The following is an 18,791-nucleotide window of genomic DNA, read 5'->3' as shown; positions in this document are numbered from 1 at the left end:
TTTTGTTCGGATCTTCCCTTTCCTAACTGAAACAATTCTGCCAATTTGACCCAAATTTCTTACATATTTCAGTTGACCTAAATCAGCCTTGGTTAGCCAGAAAAGTTTTGTCCAAAAAATTCATCCAGCTCTAATTAAAATGTAAGCATTTGTAAACAGTTAATTGAGGTTTCCAGTTTTCTCTGTAGCTCACGAAAGCTCATGCTCAAATAAACTGGTTAGTCTCTAAGGTGCCACAAGTACTCCTTTTCTTTTTGCAAATACAGACTAACACGGCTGTTACTCTGAAACCTACACTTAGAATAGAAGTTTCTTTGGTAAGTTTTGGAAAATGTTGACTTTTTAATGGCTTCTACTGTACCAGCCCACTAGAAACTACAGTGAGACCACAGGCTAGTTTAACAGAATATCTGTCACCTGTGAAGTGGCTCAGTTCTCCATTACCACCAATGTGGATGAGATTTAAAGTGTATGACAAAGTTGAAAGACTCCATATGTGCAATCTTAGCCCTACTGGAGTCAGAGGGAGTTTGGCCAATGACTTCAGTGGGGCCAGGATTTCACCTCATCTCTTCCATTACCAAACCTGTGAGACACCCAGACCTGCACTATTAAATAAAAATAAATAAAACCCTTCCCCGCTTTTCATGTTTTATTGTTAGACACTAGAAAGAGAGGGAAACATAAAGGTACTTCTTAATTATTTTTTAAATTACTTCTCTCATTGTTTAGTAACCTCTCGAAAGATTAAAATTAAAAATTGTTTACTTACCAAACTTTTTTTTCCTCCATTCCTCCTCGGGCACACTGGTTTATTATTTGAGGGTTGCTCATTATGCGTGCTGGGCTACTGCCATTCATCTTTTTTCTAAAAAAAGAATAAAAATATTGAGTAATTAAAAAAAAATTCAGGTGAACAGATTTATGCATTTGCAAATATATACAAGAGAAACAAAGTAGATCAAACTTTGGACAAGCATTTTAGGACCAAATTTTGCCTGCCTCACTCGAGTAATCTCCAAGTTAATCAATGGGACTACTTGCATGAATAAATTGAACAGTATTTAGCCGTTGTTTTTCAGAGTTGCTAGCTCTGCAGAAGCCAACACTGATTGCCTTTTGTTTACTTCTCTGAATGTGTGCCAACACAGTTCATGTCAGCAGGATTATGTACAGAGCTATACATAATGTTAGTTATGTTCCCGCAGAGCAGCAGCCGGAGCGAACATATTACTTTAAGATGAGCCTCAGAACATTGGTGGATCGATTTACTTTTCAAATGTTTAAAAATGTAGAGGATCTTCTTCACTAAATTATATCACTTCTAAGGTCAGATTTCAGCCCCAAATTGATAAACTGCCACTTTCAGGAATGAGGCCTGCAGTCATTCTATAAAACAGCATAAACATATTCAAGTACTGGCAGTAATAATTCTATAAAACAGCATAAACATATTCAAGTACTGGCAGTAATAATTTCCATACTGTAACATTTCAGAAAGGTACACATGGCCTAATCTGCTCCAAGTCTGTGCTTTTCACATGCTGTCAAGGTTCCTTCCCCACTCTGAACTCTAGGGTACAGATGTGGGGACCTGCAGGAAAACCTCCTAAGCTTAGTTTTACCAGCTTAGGTTAAACCTTCCCCAAGGTACAAACTATTTTACCTTTTGCCCTTGGACTTTCGCTGCCACCACCAAATGTCTAATCGGGTTTATTATTGGGAAAGAGTCGTTTGGAAACGTCTTTTCCCCCAAAATCCCTCACCAAAACCTTGCACCCCCCTTCCTGGGGAAGGTTTGATAAAAATCCTCACCAATTTGCATAGGTGACCACAGACCCAAACCCTTGACGCTTAAGAACAATGAAAAAAGCATTCAGTTTCTTAAAAGAAGAATTTTAATAGAAGAAAAAGTAAAAAGAATCACCTCCGTAAAATCAGGATGGTAAATACCTTACAGGGTAATTAGATTCAAAACATAGAGAATCCCTCTAGGCAAAACCTTAAGTTACAAAAAGACACAAAGACAGGAATATCCATTCCATTCAGCACAGCTTATTTTCTCAGCCATTTAAAGAAATCATAATCTAACGCATATCTAGCTAGATTACTTACTAAGTTCTAAGACTCCATTCCTGTTCTGTCCCCGGCAAAAGCATCACACAGACGGACGCAGACCCTTTGTTTCTCCCCCCCGCCCCCCCGCAGCTTTGAAAGTATCTTGTCTCCTCATTAGTCATTTTGGTCAGGTGCCAGCGAGGTTATCCTAGCTTAACCCTTTACAGGTGAAAGGGCTTTTCCTCTGGCCAGGAGGGATTTTAAAGGTGTTTATCCTTCCCTTTATATTTATGACACATGCTAATTACAAGTATAAACCAAGGCCCCCAAAATTGAGAAAGTTAATTGCCTCATGAAATATGATCCACAGTAGTAATGTGAAACTTCTCTGCAAAGGTTGCTTTTGGGGTTTTTTTTTGTTTGTTTTTTTAATAGTCAAACAAAATAATACCAGATATTTTCAGCCATCAGAATCATCCTGTTCGTATTGAGCAAGCTCTGGCTTTCATCAGACTCCGCCTACAGATTTATCATAGAATCATAGAATATCAGGGTTGGAAGGGACCTCAAGAGGTCATCTAGTCCAACCCTCTGCTCAAAGCAGGACCAAGCCCCAGTTTTTGCCCCAGATCCCTAAATGGCCCCCTCAAGGATTGAACTCACAACCCTGGGTTTAGCAGGCCAATGTTCAAACCGCTGAGCTATCCCTTCCCCCCCAAATATCAGGCTAACAGTATTTACATCAGCAGTACGACAGATCAGTGTCTTCTGCAGACTAATGAATTAAAACAACCAGAATGCAAGCCACCAGAAACTAGGAAAATTTCTGGTAAACAAAGTTTTTCCTTTCTTCAAATAAAAGGGTCCAGAGATCCATTACAATGGGTACTTCCACCAGCTTGAAGCAGAACCAGACCTGACAGTCACTGGCAGTAGGGAAATGGCCCATCCCCAGCAGTTTCCTCCAGTTTTATCTATCTACACAGCAGCAAGCAGCTCAGCCAAACCTCCCTGCCACAGAGCTTTAATGAGAAAAATTTCAACCTTTATTTCAAATGTCTGACTGGGGCACCGTAGTGTAACTATCTAATTCCCAGCTGTGTCCCAGGGTTGAATTTGCCTTTTGGAGACATTGTCAACTCAGCTCCCTTTCCCCTTCCAAGATGTTTCTGGTATCCACTGCACCTGCAGGCTTCAGGGAATGAGCAAGGCCAAGAAAGCCAGAACCAAATGGAAAGGTCTGTGTCTCCTGCTTCACCTGCCCGGCACTCTCTTTACTGATGTGTCTTACTGGGAAGCTCTGCTGGCTCTGTAGGCAGAGTGTAGTCCCCCCCGCCACACACACACTCAAGCCCAGTCTTGGTGGGGTTGCCTCAACCTCTAGACACACAGACACAAACTCTTCCCCAAGAAGGCAGGAATGGAATAGCTGGCTTCAGGGGTAAGCTGCTCCTACTTCTCCATCTCCATCTGGGGAGGAATGCCAGAAGGGTAGCACACTGGATAGAAAATTGGGCCTTTATCCCTATAGTTTGCACCAGCAACCGCACTCCTGACTGTAGAGCAGGAGTGGGCAAACTATGGCCCAGGGGCCAGCCCTCGAGTTCCCACCAGGCAGCGGAGTCCGGGGCTTGCCCTGCTCCAGCTGGGGTGTGCTCCTGGAAGCAGCAGCATGTCCCCGCTCTGGCTCCTACACATAGGGGAAGCCAGGGGGCTCCGCACGCTGCCCCTGCCCCAAGTGCCGCCCCGCAGCTCCCACTGGCCAAGAACCAAGGCCATAGGAGCTGCAGGGGGTGACACCTGTGAGTGGGGCAGCGCGCAGAGCCGCCTGGTTGCGCCTCCATGTAGGAGCCGGAGAGGGGACATGCCGCTGCTTCTGGGAGCTGCTTGAGGTAAGTGCCCCCCAGAGCCTGCACCCCAGACCCAGCCCTGATCCCCCTCCCACCCTCCAAACCCCTCAGTCCCAGTCTAGAGCACCCTCCTGCACCTGCAACTCCTCATCCCCGGCCCTACCCCAGAGCCTGTACCCACAGCTGGAGCCCTCACACACCCCCACCCCTCAATCCCTTGCCTCTGCCCAGAGCCCCCTCCTGCACCCTGAACTCCTCTTTTCCAGCCCCACTCCAGAGCCTGCACCCCCAGCTGGAGCCCTCACCCCCTTCTACACCCCAACCCCCAATTTCGTGAGCATTCATGGCCTGCTATACAATTTCCATACCCAGTATGGCCCTTGGGCCAAAAAGTTTGCCCACCCCTGCTGTAGAGCTTGGCCACCTCCTCACATTCTGCCTCTTCTCTGGATGTGGTTGGAGGGCAATGGACACTGCCAGCACTGGAGAATACAGTAAGGGGCCAACACGTCCAGCTCCCTCATCTTGCTACCTCCTCAGGGGAACCCTACTGATATCCCTGGTTGGGGCCTCCCAGGGAAATACAGATCCTTCTGGCCCATGTGGTAGAAAGGGGTAGAATCTCTGGGGAGGCCATTTTTGAAACCTCGTTCTGTTACTGAGAGACCCAGAAGGGGCCCTTATTGTGAAGGGAAGACAATAAGACTAGCCTATTTGAAGGTAGAAAGAACAATTATTCTTCGAGATGGGTGTCCCTGTGGGTGCTCCACTTCAGGTGAATGCATGCCCCCATGCCTTCGATCAGAGAGTTTCAGCAGCAGTGCTCGTCTAAGTCATACATGAGCTATCCCCGTCTCTCACCGTTGTCGGTGCCTATCCAGCGCACACACGCCCTGACCCCCCTCAGTTCCTTCTCTACCGTAGAGTCTGGAAATTGAACTCTTAAGTAGATGTGAGGAGAGAGGGTAGTGGAGCACCCACAGGGACACCCATCTCAAAGAACCTCAGTTACTGTACAGAATGAGTAACCTTCTCTTCATCGAGGAGTGTCCTTGTGGATGGTCCACTTCAGGTGACTGTTGAGCAGTGCCCCTCAATGGATGGAAGGGGCTTTGGACCTGTGTATGTAAGTGAAGATGACACTGTAAGGCCAGAGAGACATAGGTATCGAATAGCAAAGATTGTGGCATTGAAGAGTCATGTGGTTTTGACGCCAAAGTGGTCAGCGCCAATGATGCTGCTGCAGGCACAGGTGTCAGTGCTGACCTCAGAGCATTCTGCACTACTGGAAAAGGTGGTGGCACCACAGGCTGTGGGGAATGCCTCGATGCCATGTCCGGTTCCATCAGTGCCATAGCAAAGGAGGAGGGCATTTGTTTGCCTCTCAACTCTGAGCCTGTCCACTTGGGGTCAGTGGTTGTCATGGTACACGCAATACTGGAGGATCCTGGTGCCTTGTATGTACTCAGTTGCGGTCTGGTCATTACCGAGGGTAGGGAATGACCTGAAGACAGCTTCTGTTTGCTGGGTCTTTCAGTGGAGAAGTTGATGCTCTTTTCCTAGGAGCCTTTTTTGGAGAAATGAGCCTTCTTGTGTGGAGAAGATGACATCTCTGGAGATCTTTGTCTGCTGGCCAGGATTGGATACCAGGCACAGAGACTTCTCCAGAAGAATAAGTTTGAGATGGAAATCTCTGTCCTTTCAGGCTTGAGCCTTTAAGTTACTGCAGTGAGAGCACTTCCGAGGTGTATGTATCTCACCTAAGCAGTGGACACATTGAGAGTGCTCGTCCAGCACCAGGATCGCCCCCTGGCAGGAAAGGCAACACTTGAAGCCTGATGAACCAGGCATACTGTAACTATGGCAGTTCAACTATATAGTTGAACAGCAACTATTCAGATGGGTAGAAATAGAGTTATAAAAAGAAAAACAAATTTAAACAGAAAATAAACGGGGAAAGAAAGGGTAAGTAACCATATCTAATCTATTAAAAAGTATTCTAAGAAGAAACTCTTCTAAGCTCTAAGAATAGTATCTGTTTTCACACTGCTGGGAGCTCTGTCTCAGGCCAAGGACGATTAAGAAGGAACTGAGAGGGGTTGGGTTGCGAGTGCTAGGTAGGCGCCAACAACAGCATGAGATGGGGATAGTGCATTCACCTGAAGTGGACCTCCTACAGGCACTCTCCTTGAAGAAGAATTCATGTTTATGCCCAATTCATTGCATAATTATTCAAGATGAGCTCACCTAAATATTGGCTAAAGTCATAAATATACAAGTTAATTATTACTTAGAGATAGCTTTGATTTGTACACACCCACCACTTGCCCAAAAAGTTGATATATTTATTCACAAGTTCTCATCTGCTCATTTTACTAGAGCTGGGCAAAATTTGGAATTTCTAACCCCATAGGAAATTCCAAATATTTTTCTTCCCCCAAATTGGAATGAAAGGTTGAAATTTCAAATCTTTCTGCTGAATGGAAATTTTTTAAAAAAATTAAATTTTGACATTCCCACAATCAAAATGCATGGGTTTTTTTTGTTGAAATTACCCGAAACCCTTTGTTTTGAGTCATTTCAATATTCAATGGTGTTTTCCCATTATGATGCACTGCAGGGAGCCCAGCCCAGAGGAGAGAAGGGCCAGAACTACAGATCCCATAAGGCAATCTGACACAATAGGAAAATGCAGTTTAATGTTTTGCTAAGCAAATTCTAAATGAAATGTTTCAGAACGGTTAAACCTAAACATTCAGATTTTAGTCAAATCAACACTTCATGAAGTGTTTCTCCTTGAAGTTACTCATTGAGCACAAAACTCTCTTAGAATTGCTTCAGCACATGTGTTTTAGACTGGGACTAAATTCTAAAATACAATTATAACCTGTGCTGTTGTTCAGATAAAATGTATATACTGTCAAGAATTACAGTATATGTTTAAGTGACCTATACAGAATTAAAGATAAAACTACTAACGCAAGATTTTGTTCTCAGATAACAAAATATTGTGTTACGAGATTGAAATACAGACATCAACATCAGAAATAATTTTCCAGTGATATCTTAAAAATTCATTCACTCAAGAAGCACTATAAGAATAGTCCAGCAAGAAAAACAGGCTACCCAAAAGTGTCTCAATATCCGTGTCCAACTCTTGTTTGAACTTGAAGTATAAAGCACATAAACTTGAAGTGTAAAGCACTGTGCATGCTTAAGCCTGAAGGGGAAAAAAATAAATCTACCAACCCTTTCCTAATAATCTGGAACTATTTGCCAAAGTCAGTCAATGAATATTAATTTAAAAGACTCAACCCAAGATGTAATCTGTTCCTCACCCTCATTGTGTGCAGTGAACCTTGACTGCTCCCCATAAAGGTACATGTACTGTAATTATATGCTATTGGCCAGTGGTTCTCAAACTATTTTTACTGGTGACCCCTTTCACATAGCAAACCTCTGAGTGTGACCCCCGCCCCATATATAAAAAAAGTGTTTTTAATTTATCTACCACCACTATATATGCTGGAGGCAAAGCGGGATTTGTGGTGGAGGCTAACAGCTCACGACCCTCCATGTAATAACCTTGCGACCCCCTCAGGGGTCCTGACCGCCAGTTTGAGAACCTCTGCTATAGGCTATGCTAGAGATCATGCTCTGATCTGATAGAAGGAAACATTACATGGAGGAAAATAAAACCCCAGAACAAAAGCATAAGTGAACACCTTCAGACACCCAACTTATGGCAGCTATGGTACTGTCACTGTCTTGCACAGATGATAGTCTCAGGAAACATCCATATTAGTGTTGAAGCGACAAGGGAAATTTGGCATTCCCCTTTTCTTCTCCCTGCTTCTTACAAGGAGTGTTGTAGTGTATGGTGTAGGAATTCTAGTGGGTGGTGTATAGAAATCTGTGTTAAAAATTGTAGAACTATCACTTTAATTACTCAGGGATATCCTGGACCTGCTTACGGACAAGGGGGTTCTACAGGAAAGTATGCAATCAGAACAGATACAGTCAGTTTGGAGGATACCAGGCCATAAAAAGTCTGCACAGTACACCAATGCAAGACTGATGATAGGGGAGTGATCAGAAGGTCTAAAAATTACATGAGAGTTGCAAACAGGTCATGGTCATCAAGTTAGCCCATGTTTCATTGCCACAGGTTGGCGAAGGTAGAAACGATGATAATCTATCTTCTGCATTCCCAGCATAGATTCCCCTATATCAAGTCTATCATTTTGGTCTTTAAAAAACCACAGGGGACCCCTAAAGCTCAGATTATCTCTTTTTCCTTAACTCCTTAGTTAGGCAAAACTCCATCAGAATAAAGCCTTCATGAATAGGCCCACAATGAATTTAGTGTAACACTAAAGACCTCTACTCACAATTAACAACTTTCCATTAAAATTACCCAACAGACCCTTGTGCTCCTCCCTCCCCTACTGTCCAGCAAAATGCCTCAGTTTACTGAAAATTATCTTGTGCATTTCTGTCTGACAACGGAACTGTGGAAAAATCTTTGATGGTTTCATTGTAAACCCCAGTATCAACAGTGTCAGAGGAGTAATGAAAAAATAAAATAAAATAATTTACCTTTGCCACAGTGAAAAATCAGAGAGGATAGGGAGAAGGTTACTAACTGCTGCTCCTTGTTCTCTGAGACAAGAGCCCTTACATCCAGAAAGCCACATTATCAACCCTTTACTAGATGTACAGCATTCTGTACTTTTCATTGAATGCAAATGGTTACAGCTCTGCTGCTTTCTGGAAAGTCTCTCATTTACACACACACACACAACAGGCAGAACAGCTTCTAACTAGCACATTGCCTTAAGCAAACAGCATGTTAAAGCATAGATTTTAAGTGTATGTAATTAAATAATGATGCTGCTTCAGCAGCAAGTGCTGCAAACAATCCCCTCTGCAAAAGTTAAATCAACAATTTTCAGATACTATGCAGCGATTGCCAGACATGTTCATACCACTAAGACACTTGGCATAACCTAATAAAAAGAAAAAGAGGTCCTTCCAACAACATACTTAAGATAAGTTAGAATCAGAATTGAAAAAAAAAAACACCCTACATCTGTAGTGGGTAGAAAAATCCCTCAAGTAACAGGCAATGCTTGGAAATTTCACATTGCATAATCACTTCAGTGCAAACAAGTAGATTGTGGACCTTTCTTCCTCATGCATTATAATTATTCCAAATAGTTTTTGACCACAGTGCAACAAATACAGAATGCCATTATTTAGCTCCTCGAAGCTGACCTGCAATGGCAGTCATTTTGCTTTTGAAATATGCGCCTAATGCTCCAAAGAACTTGCACAAGGACTTTTAAAAATACATACCTTAAATGTACTTTATCCTCTCCCCCAGGTCAGACCTCACAAGTCTCACCACATAATTAACTCCTGTTCCATTTAGAGGAACAAATATGTTATATAGATACAAGTGTACATACAAAGGTACACTCAGAAGGCAAGATAATCATAATGTACTGAAAATGTAAACAAGCAGATGGAAGTAGGTGGCTCAGAGGATTATATATGGCATATAGAGCCTTTCACTTCTAGGTTGTCAGCATCACTTCAGATCCATTCCAAGTTGGTGGTAACAATCCGTCAGTCACTATCTGACACCTGTATGTGAAATGAGCTAATGTTCCAATCCACCTCCTAATGAACCAGTGTCCATTTTATAAAAAATACCATGTGCTAGGCTCTATTATTGGCAATTGCATTAGAACAGTCCAGGTTTCAAAAGGGGCAGGACCCTAAAATTGTAATGGTGCTATGGCCCACATCAAGGACTATAGAACCCCATCCCACTGCTAATGGTAGTTAGGTTGTTTATCACAGTGATTCTCAATCTTTCCAAACTATTGTACCCCTTTCAGGAGTCTGATTTGTCTTGGGTACCCTAAGTTCCACCTCACTTACAAACTACTTGCTTACAAAATCAGACATAAAAATGCAAAAAAGTGTCACAGCACACTGTTACTGAAAAATTGCTTACTTTCTCATTTTTACCATATAATTATAAAATAGATTAATGGAAATATAAATATTGTACTTACATTTCACTGTGATAGTTGAGCCTTGTCTGAAGCCAGAGCTCCTGGCAGCGGGGCTGAAGCCTGAGCCCCCCTGCTTGGAACTGAAGCATGTAACTTAGCTTTGTGGGGCCCCCTTGTGGCGTGGGGACCCAGCCAGTCTCCCTGTTTGCCACCCCAAATGCTGGCCCTGAACTTGCAATCCCCCTAAATCTGTCCCGCAACCCTCCCTGGGGATCACAACCTCCAGGTTGGGAAACTGATCTAAATGAGTTGAGTACCCCCTGGAAGACCTCTGCGTACCCCCAGGGCTCTGTGTGTCCCTGGTTGAGAACCACTGAGCAGGTAAGGGGGGAAAAAAATGCCTGGAAACTAGACACCTTTGGAAGACCATGAATGCTACTGTTAGTCTCTGCACAAAGGAACTTAAAGCAGGAGGCAATAGGGAACAATGCAAATTTCTACCATACTGAATCCAGCACCACTAACATGGTATTCTTTAATGCAGCAGAAGAATCACTAGTTTGCAATATAGTTGTGAGTGGGCTTAATCCCTTAGTTCCGAGCACCTACTTTTTTCCCTGCAGTAACCAGAAGCCACAAAAGCATGAAGCCAACCAAATACATAACAAAACATCCTAGAATAAAATTCAAGCAAATTGATGGGGAAAATTGCAGTGCTGATGCCAAAGTTGCACCTGTTCTTAAGACTGGAGTCACCTTTCAGTTACTAAATGCCCTTGAAGGGTCCAATCTCCTACTCACTCATTTCAATGAAAGCAGAAGTGAGTATGCTCATGCACCCCCACAAAAAATGTAAATGCGTATTCTTTCCAGACTGTTGTATTTCCAAAAAAGGGGTAGCTTTATGAAAATAGGAATTATAGAATGGCTCATACCATTGGTTCATCTAATCTACAATCCTGTCTCCTGGAAGAAGCATTAGTCAGTTTTGCAGTAATTTACATTGGTGAAATAGAGGGTGAAAGGGTATGACATTACTATGTTGAAAAACTACTACTGGCAAAGTACTGGTTTTGTTTGTTGAAAAAACAAAGCAAAGCAAAAAATCTAAGTGATTTCAGTTGGGTGGGAGGGGAGAAGGGCAGTCCTGTCTGTAGAGAAAAGTAGCTTTAGTAGTTTATCCCATAAAAAAAATCAACAGACACAAGTGTTTCAATACTCTGTGTCCTTCTCAGTGATCTCGCCCACACACGTGCACGCAGACATGCACACACACAAAATGTTCTTTCATATCTATGAATATGTGAATAAGAGTTAATACACTCAAGTACAGAACACTTGTTGTTGTTATAACTTATGACGTTTAATAGCAATCAAAGATATTTAATTCCACTGAATTTGTTCCCATTAAGTCTTACCTGTCATTTTGTGGCAAGTGGAATAATTCAACAGGTCTGTTTTTATTTTTTCTAATGCCAGAAGTGAGACAAAATAAATGGGCCATATAGTACCACTGATATACACTAAGACTTGCCCAGTAATTTAAACTGTTGATTCTGTCTCTCCCTACCTCCAAACCACCAAAACTTAAATGGCACAATCTGGCCCTTAGTGCTGATCTGTTTCTGTCTTGATTTTGGCTGAAATCTTAGAAGTTATATGGGTGTAAGAAGCTCTGCTGATTTTGTTCATCTGGTTCAAGTTAATATGCTTGTTGATGATCTCAAGTACAAACAGTTCTACTTTTATATTAAGACACTGCCTTTGTGTCTTCTACGTCGATACTACGCAGCAAAACAGTGCTGAAAGGTTCTTTCCAAAGATTATGAGAAGTATTTCTGTTACCAATTCTAGTGACTCATACAGTTAGTAACATGAGAGAGGAATTTAACTCTATCCTCCTCAAAACACCAAACTTGAAAGTAAAGCATTTGAGGTGTTATTCAAAAATATTGTTCTAAGATGGTGATGGGGACAAATCCTGCAAATTTGCCTTGGAAAGAATACCAGAGTCACTTCTGAGGAGTATATTAAGTAAAAAGGGCTTTTGGTGGTTTCAAATAATTTTAAAAAAGGAAAAATTATGAAGGTGCAAAAAATAAGCATCCTTCTGGAACACTAGAGAAACTTCCAAACAAAGCACAATTATGTTTTGTTCAAGTAAATTAAATGTTTTACTACAGGCAACATTTAAGTAAAACATTTTTAGAGAAGAAGTGAAGGCAGATATACACACAATCACCAGTTTGCCTAATCACAAGATGGCACACATCCAAAATACTGCTGCTCCCCACGCTACATGCCCTTCCCTCAAATGCCAAAATGGTTTACATTCAGCAAATACACTGCACAAGAATGAAAATGAAAACTAAGAAAAAATGACAAAATAAACAAACACCTACATAATGCTGAGTTTCACCTGCCTTTAAAAATAAAAATGGAATTTTCTACTTAGCTTTAAATTATGATTCCTCTGGCCTACTTCCTTTAAAAAAAAAATCCTTAAAAAAATTAGGGCTATTATCTCAAACTCCCTGTGCTAGAGCAGGGTGTTATAGGGCACATGGTTCAATATGTCTGGCCAAGTCCTTTTGCATGTTTCGTTTCCTGATAGGGTGCTAAACAGAATTACCTATGAAGGGTAAAAGGAAAGTGCATGATCCTAGAATTATCTTCAATCTGTAGCCTTTGAGACTCCCCAGTCCTGCAGGTGCTCCACACATGGGAGACTGGGGGCGGGAAGAGAGAGGGAAAAAGAGAGAGAAAAAACACCATACCTATGGAGAGCAGCTTCCAGCTGACATGGTAAGGGACTCAGTCAGGAGAACTTGCTCCCTATGGTTATTACATATCTTTGATACAGTAACATAATATTGATTTTGACAACATATGTTGCTTGAAGCAGAACATTTTAAACCTCATGATTATATAAAATACAGTTTATCATTATTTCTGGAGTAAAAATGTATCAAAGGAATGAAACATAATTGCTGAAATATAAGAGACTATATCCAACATGCCTATTCATTAAGGACATATTGTTTTCTTACTTACAATTCCTACAATTTCTCAGGGGAGGAAACACGGAATTAAGTGTGTAAAATAAATGAAGTTGTACCATTTATTTAGCTACCACAGCAAGTTTGAACCCAATTAGGTTCCAAAAGATAACACTGACACTAAAGCGCCATGTGGACCAAAACAAACTACAGTTGCAATTAAGTATCAGTTTGTTAGCTACCCGAAGAGATGTTCCACTGTTGTAGAGTGAAATTCCTTCCAATAGAGGCTCTGGCACGACAGAGAGCCACTCAAGTCCAGATTTCTCACCACCCAACTTTTCAGAGTTTGCACAATCTTCAGTGTCATGGAAGTCAACAGAATTTTTAACACACAAAAATGGTTCCATTTTAGCTATAGCAGTATAGTTAAAGCAGTACAAAGTCCAGCATGGGTGCAGTTATACCACTATAATTATTCCCATACTGAAAGGGGAATAAGCTATACCAGAATAACTATTTCAGTTTTAAAAAAATCACTCCCCTATTTGAAATAGTTATAAACAGTACAAAAACTAGGTGTAGCCAAGCCTTAGTTAGGTGATTAGGGAGAAGTAATAAAAACAATTAAAACATGTCCCTTTGTTTAGGCATTAAGGGCCTGATACTCAGATGTCAAGCATCTCAACTCTTACAGCTTGATCCTGAACAGTGTTGAGCACCTGTAACTTGACCGGGACCTAATAAAAGCACCTCTAGAAATTCAAGTACATTGTTTACATTTCCACGGTTTAAAGCGCACCACTTACATGATGCTCCTGTGCACTGCTTTAACCCCATCCCTGGTTAATACACATTTTGTATAGAGACGTTTACTTCCTATTAGCGACTTTGGAGCTATGGCTACCTCAATGAATGTATATGAGATGTTTGTTAGTCACAGATTATTAGAGCATATTTATAAAGTCCTTTATTTGATGACTAACATAGTACAATGTAAAAAGAAAAGGAGTACTTGTGGCACCTTAGAGACTAACCAATCTATTTGAGCATAAGCTTTCGTGAGCTACAGCTCACTTCATCGGATGCATACGGTTCCACAGTATGCATCCGATGAAGTGAGCTGTAGCTCACGAAAGCTTATGTTCAAATAAATTGGTTAGTTTCTAAGGTGCCACAAGTACTCCTTTTCTTTTTGCGAATACAGACTAACACGGCTGTTACTCTGAAACCTGTCATAGTACAATGTAATAATTCTATATACTATATCAGTTCAAACTTTTAGTCTTGTGCAGTGGTTTAGCTTGCTTGCTACAGCTTTCATGGGAGTCAAGCAATTAAAACTCCAAAATAACATTTAAAACTTGAGGAACATGATTCAGAAAGAAAGGGGTCGGGGGGGACGACACACCATACAGGTTCACAGGAACTAACCTTCAATCCAAATCCTTGCTATGGATAAAAATAGCTGCAAGGAAGCAATTGTACAGCCTCACTTTCTCCAAGATAGATTCTGGTTAAAATTTAAATAAAGAGACCTAGAAAATTAAACACAAAAAGGCTAGTTTAAAATAACATTAAAGGAATTGACTTAAACCCACAAAATTCTTTGAAGTCTCCTATTAAGAGGATCCCTCTGCCAATCACCCTTATGTATTATAAGTGAAAAAATGACAATTCATATGGAATTATTGTTCAGAAGGAATGTGAGATTTAACTGAATTTAAGCTGCTTGCAATATAGCTCAGTGCACACAGACAACTTCAAAAGGATTCTAAGTGTATTTATTATAGTTTTTGTACTAATGGGAGAGAGGTTATCACATGTAGTACTCAAAATAATTACAAGCTTCTTGAACCTAATAGAAACTTTTAGGAACTTAAAATACAGACAGTAAATTTCATATTATTGAATATCAAGCTGGATAAGCTGAAGACTTGGAATAAGCCCCAACAACCAGTTAAAACTTCTCATTCACACCATTTATTTATTCCTAGGTGTGTGTAGAGAGTGAGAGAGATCTGATACAAAATAACACTCACACAAATCTCAGACCTTGAAGTACCTGGGCTCAGTGGAGCAAATTAAGAAGAGAATGTGGTTTTAACACTGAATTGGGGGTCTTTAAACTCACTAAAGGTCTATCTTAATGTTACATCAGGGATTCAGTGCACGAACCATATTTCAGGCAGTGCTGTGTAGTATACTTGGTAAGTCTCCTTAAAAGCAACTAAGTTTTATGGAATATCAGTACCACATAGGAAAGAAACAGCTGGTTCACAGCAAATAGGTTAACATCTACATTGTTGATGAAATTGTTTAGGGTATGTATATATATACACATACACACACCTTATATCTTCCAAAAAAGCATACCTAAAAAGATCAGAATAAATTGACTGTGGTTGCACTAAGCATTGCTTCAAAGAAGACATTTATAAAACTATTAGGTTCATAACAGCCTCAGAAAAGTAGATACAAAACATACTTAAAATATCTTGTTTGAAAGATTTGTAGCATATGACTGTTTTACTTTTAGTCACTCACTAAATATACCAGTGAACAAAAATCAAGATGAGAATCAGAGCTTCAAAGTTTAGGTGCAAACTCTCACATAGTTTAAGTATTCAGGTCCAGCACTTGGGTTTGAACCCATCTTTATGCAAAAACAAACACTGCTAAAAGCTAAATATTCCTATCTGGAAGACAAAAATTAGCTTCTAAATCCAAATTTAGGCAAAAAGTTGCTGAGCCTCTGCAGCTTTCTTTCACTTCAACTCATGAATGGCAAAACAAAATACAGGAGAAACTCGGAGTTATGAACACCTCAGGAATGGAGTCTGTAACTCTGAAATGTTCATAACTCTGAACAAAATGTTATGGTTGCTCTTTCAAAATTTTACAACTACACATTGATTTAATACAGCGTTGAAACTTTATATGCAGAAGAAAAATGCTGCTTCCCCCCCCCCCTTTTTTTAAAGTAGTTTACATATAGTACAGCACTACTTTTTTTTTTTTTGGTCTCTGCTTCTGATTGTGTACTTCTGGTTCTAGATGAGGTGAGTGGTTGACTGGTCAGTTCGTAACTCTGGTCCTAATTATGGTCCATGCATTTTCATAGCTGCTGAAAAAGCAAGAAACTCCCTACAAAACACCTCACTCCAGATTCTTTGCACAAATATTACCAGACCAACTAAGAGCACAACAATGATCCCAGGGAGAAGAACTACAAAATCAAAAATGGAACTGAGGTTTGAGGAAGTCCGTGGAGAGTGAGGCCAAAATACTACAATATATGTGCTACCCTGGCAAGTCACAACCTCTTGTTTTATCACTGATTTTTAAAGCACAACTCCCCTTGGAAATTAATAGGGATTTCTGCTCAAGACGTGAAGTACCACTACAGAAAATAATAAAACATTGATAAACATTTATACAGATAGCTAAGCAGTGGTGGCTGTCTTCACCTCAGATTACAAGAAACCTGAACGTTTTCTATACATTTCCACACACTAAGGTCTTTACTGCAGATTCTACCATGTGTGAAGCAGCTCACTGCTCCATACTTCCCCACTCCCCTACACAGTATCTAGTTTTATGATCTCTGCAATGAGTTTGTTATCCATAGCCATTAACAGTTACTACAGTTTCATGCAAGTAGACTCCTAAAAAAGCTGCAGAATTGGGGTCCTCAGTAGCTCAATTCTGTAACAAATGTTTGAAGATCAAAAAATGTTTCTATTCTTTTACTGCAAAAGAGTGCACATGGCCCTATGTACAGATGAGAAAGTATCTACATACAAATATAAAAGCATGCTTATACATGTTCACAAATTTTTAGTAGTATGGAGAAAAATAAACATACCACCTCATAAAACCAAATTATTTGGGGTAAAATAGCCCCTCACACACACATTAAATTAGATCCATAGCCATTCCCACATCACAAAGGTGTCCCTGTTGAAGTACCACTGGCAGAGAGTAAGAATTTAGCAATATTTCACACTTACTGTGCATAGTGGTTTTCCTCTTCAAAGAACTTCACAAACATTAAAGTTAGTTCACACAACTATCTATTACAGGTTAATTAACACTAGCTCTGTTTTGAAGTCTATATATAATCTGCTGCTTTTAATTTCAGAATCCTGTGTAATTACAACAACACCATGTGCTCTTTCATCTCCTTGGTATGTCAATTTTACAAAACTTGAGGCAGCATTGTGTAGTGACTGAGGTACAGGACTGAGAATCAGAAGTTTCCTGGGCTTGATTCTTCTTCCACTTATATCAGCATAAAGCCCCGGTCCTACAGATACTTACACAGAGTGACTTTGAACTCAATGGGTATGTCTACTCTGCAGCTGGGTGCGCAAACTGGCACTGGCAGGGCTCAAACTAGCATGCTGTACCTTGGGAGGCTCAAGCTAATCACCCAAACACAGACCTAGGGAGTTGGGTGGCTAGCCCAATCCTCTGCTAGTGTAGACTTTGCACCCCTGTTACTTTCAGTGCGCAAGCACAAGTCTGTCTACGCAGGCAGGGAGGCTGGCTCCCAGCTGCAGTGCAGACATATGCAATGGGACTACTTGAATGAGTAAAATTACTCATGTTGTAGAGAGTGAAATTTTCAAAGCAACCTAAAAGAGTAAGGCACCCTGGGAGTTGGGCACCTAACTCCCTTGAACTCTTTTGAAAATCCCAGGCTGTTTGCAGGACTATGAAATAAGCAGTTAATGGTAAACATGTTCCAGAAGAATCAGGCCACTACAGTGTAATCCTGGATTTGCCACTGACTCATTCTGTAGCCTTGAGCAAGTCACTTCACCTCTCTGCCTTTCTCAGGTGTAATACAAGGATAAACGAGTTAGTGTTTGTATAATGCTTTGAAAATGTAGGGTCCTATCCGTTTCCCGCCTATTATCCTTACTTATCTTTAATAAACTTGACCCTGCAAACCCTGCCTGATGTGTGAATCCTACAAAATCCGTGGCGGTTTTCCTCAAAACCCTCTGCAGCGTGCACACACAGCCGCCAGCGGTTGTACCGCTTTAGGTACAGGGGTGTAGTGAAAGCCCTACAAAGCCCCCTGTCAGGCAGCAGGCTGGGAAAGAGCTGTGGGTGGGTGTGTATGGGGAAACCCAACCCACCCTGTAGCGCAGCCTCGGCTAAGCTAGTGTGAAACCTCCCATTAACCTCTAAATGACTCAACCTTCCCTCCGTGTCATGGGACGGGAGGCGCCGCTGGAGTTCCCTCCAGGGGGCTTTCTCTGAAGCAGATGTGGCCAGTTCACCGCTCGGTATCTGTTGTTGTTCGCGGCTGTTTGGGGATGGCCAGACGAGCCGCTCACAATGGCCCCGGCAGGATCTGTCCCTTAGCGCTTGGCAGGCAGCGGCAACCCCACCCCAGCCCCAAGCAAAGCTCCCCTCCCACCTCAGGTTCCCATGGACGTGGTCAGAGCTGAGGAGAAACCAGACGCTGGCACCTCACCTCGTACCTTCCCGCTGCTCCTGCGCTCCCTGCATTGGCGGCGCGGAGCTGCAGCCAGGGCAGCGATTCTGAGGCGGCGGCGACGGCGGCAGCCCGAACTCCCGCTCGCAGAGCAGCGGTTGCAGCCCCTGGTAGGGGCCGCAGAGCGCTCAGGGATTGAGTGGGGGCCACTTTCCCCGGGCTCCCTCAGCAGGCCGTGGGGAAGAAGAAGGAGGCGACACAACGCAGCGCCCGGCGGTGCTGGGTTCCAGGAACTTCGAGCTGCAGCGAAGCGGCTGTCAGGAGAGGCCGGGCACCCAAATTCCCCACACGCCAGGGAAGTCCGAGAACTTCACACGCCAGGCGTTCTCCGCCGCAGTTCTACCCC

At 41.9% G+C, this 18,791-nt stretch overlaps 1 protein-coding gene across 4 annotated transcripts in view; it reads right to left on the bottom strand.

The window, feature by feature from the left end:
* The window catches only part of ARHGEF3 (Rho guanine nucleotide exchange factor 3), a 306,129-nt gene extending 287,338 nt beyond the window's left edge, over positions 1-18,791 (bottom strand). Inside the window, exons 1-3 of one of the 4 annotated variants that reach the window (XM_043550619.1) lie at positions 18,425-18,789; positions 14,367-14,471; positions 773-871 (exon numbers count right to left, since the gene is read on the bottom strand). In XM_043550619.1, the coding sequence (XP_043406554.1) occupies positions 773-861 (89 nt within the window). In that variant the 5' untranslated portion in view covers positions 862-871; positions 14,367-14,471; positions 18,425-18,789. Of the gene's footprint in view, positions 1-772; positions 872-14,366; positions 14,472-18,424 lie in introns of all 4 variants that reach the window. The other 3 variants (XM_043550620.1, XM_037903918.2, XM_037903924.2) reach the window with 3 other exon arrangements.

This window comes from Chelonia mydas, chromosome 7 (assembly GCF_015237465.2).
Source record: "Chelonia mydas isolate rCheMyd1 chromosome 7, rCheMyd1.pri.v2, whole genome shotgun sequence".
Lineage (NCBI taxonomy): Eukaryota > Metazoa > Chordata > Testudines > Cheloniidae > Chelonia > Chelonia mydas.
This window is presented reverse-complemented; position numbering and strand designations above follow the sequence as displayed.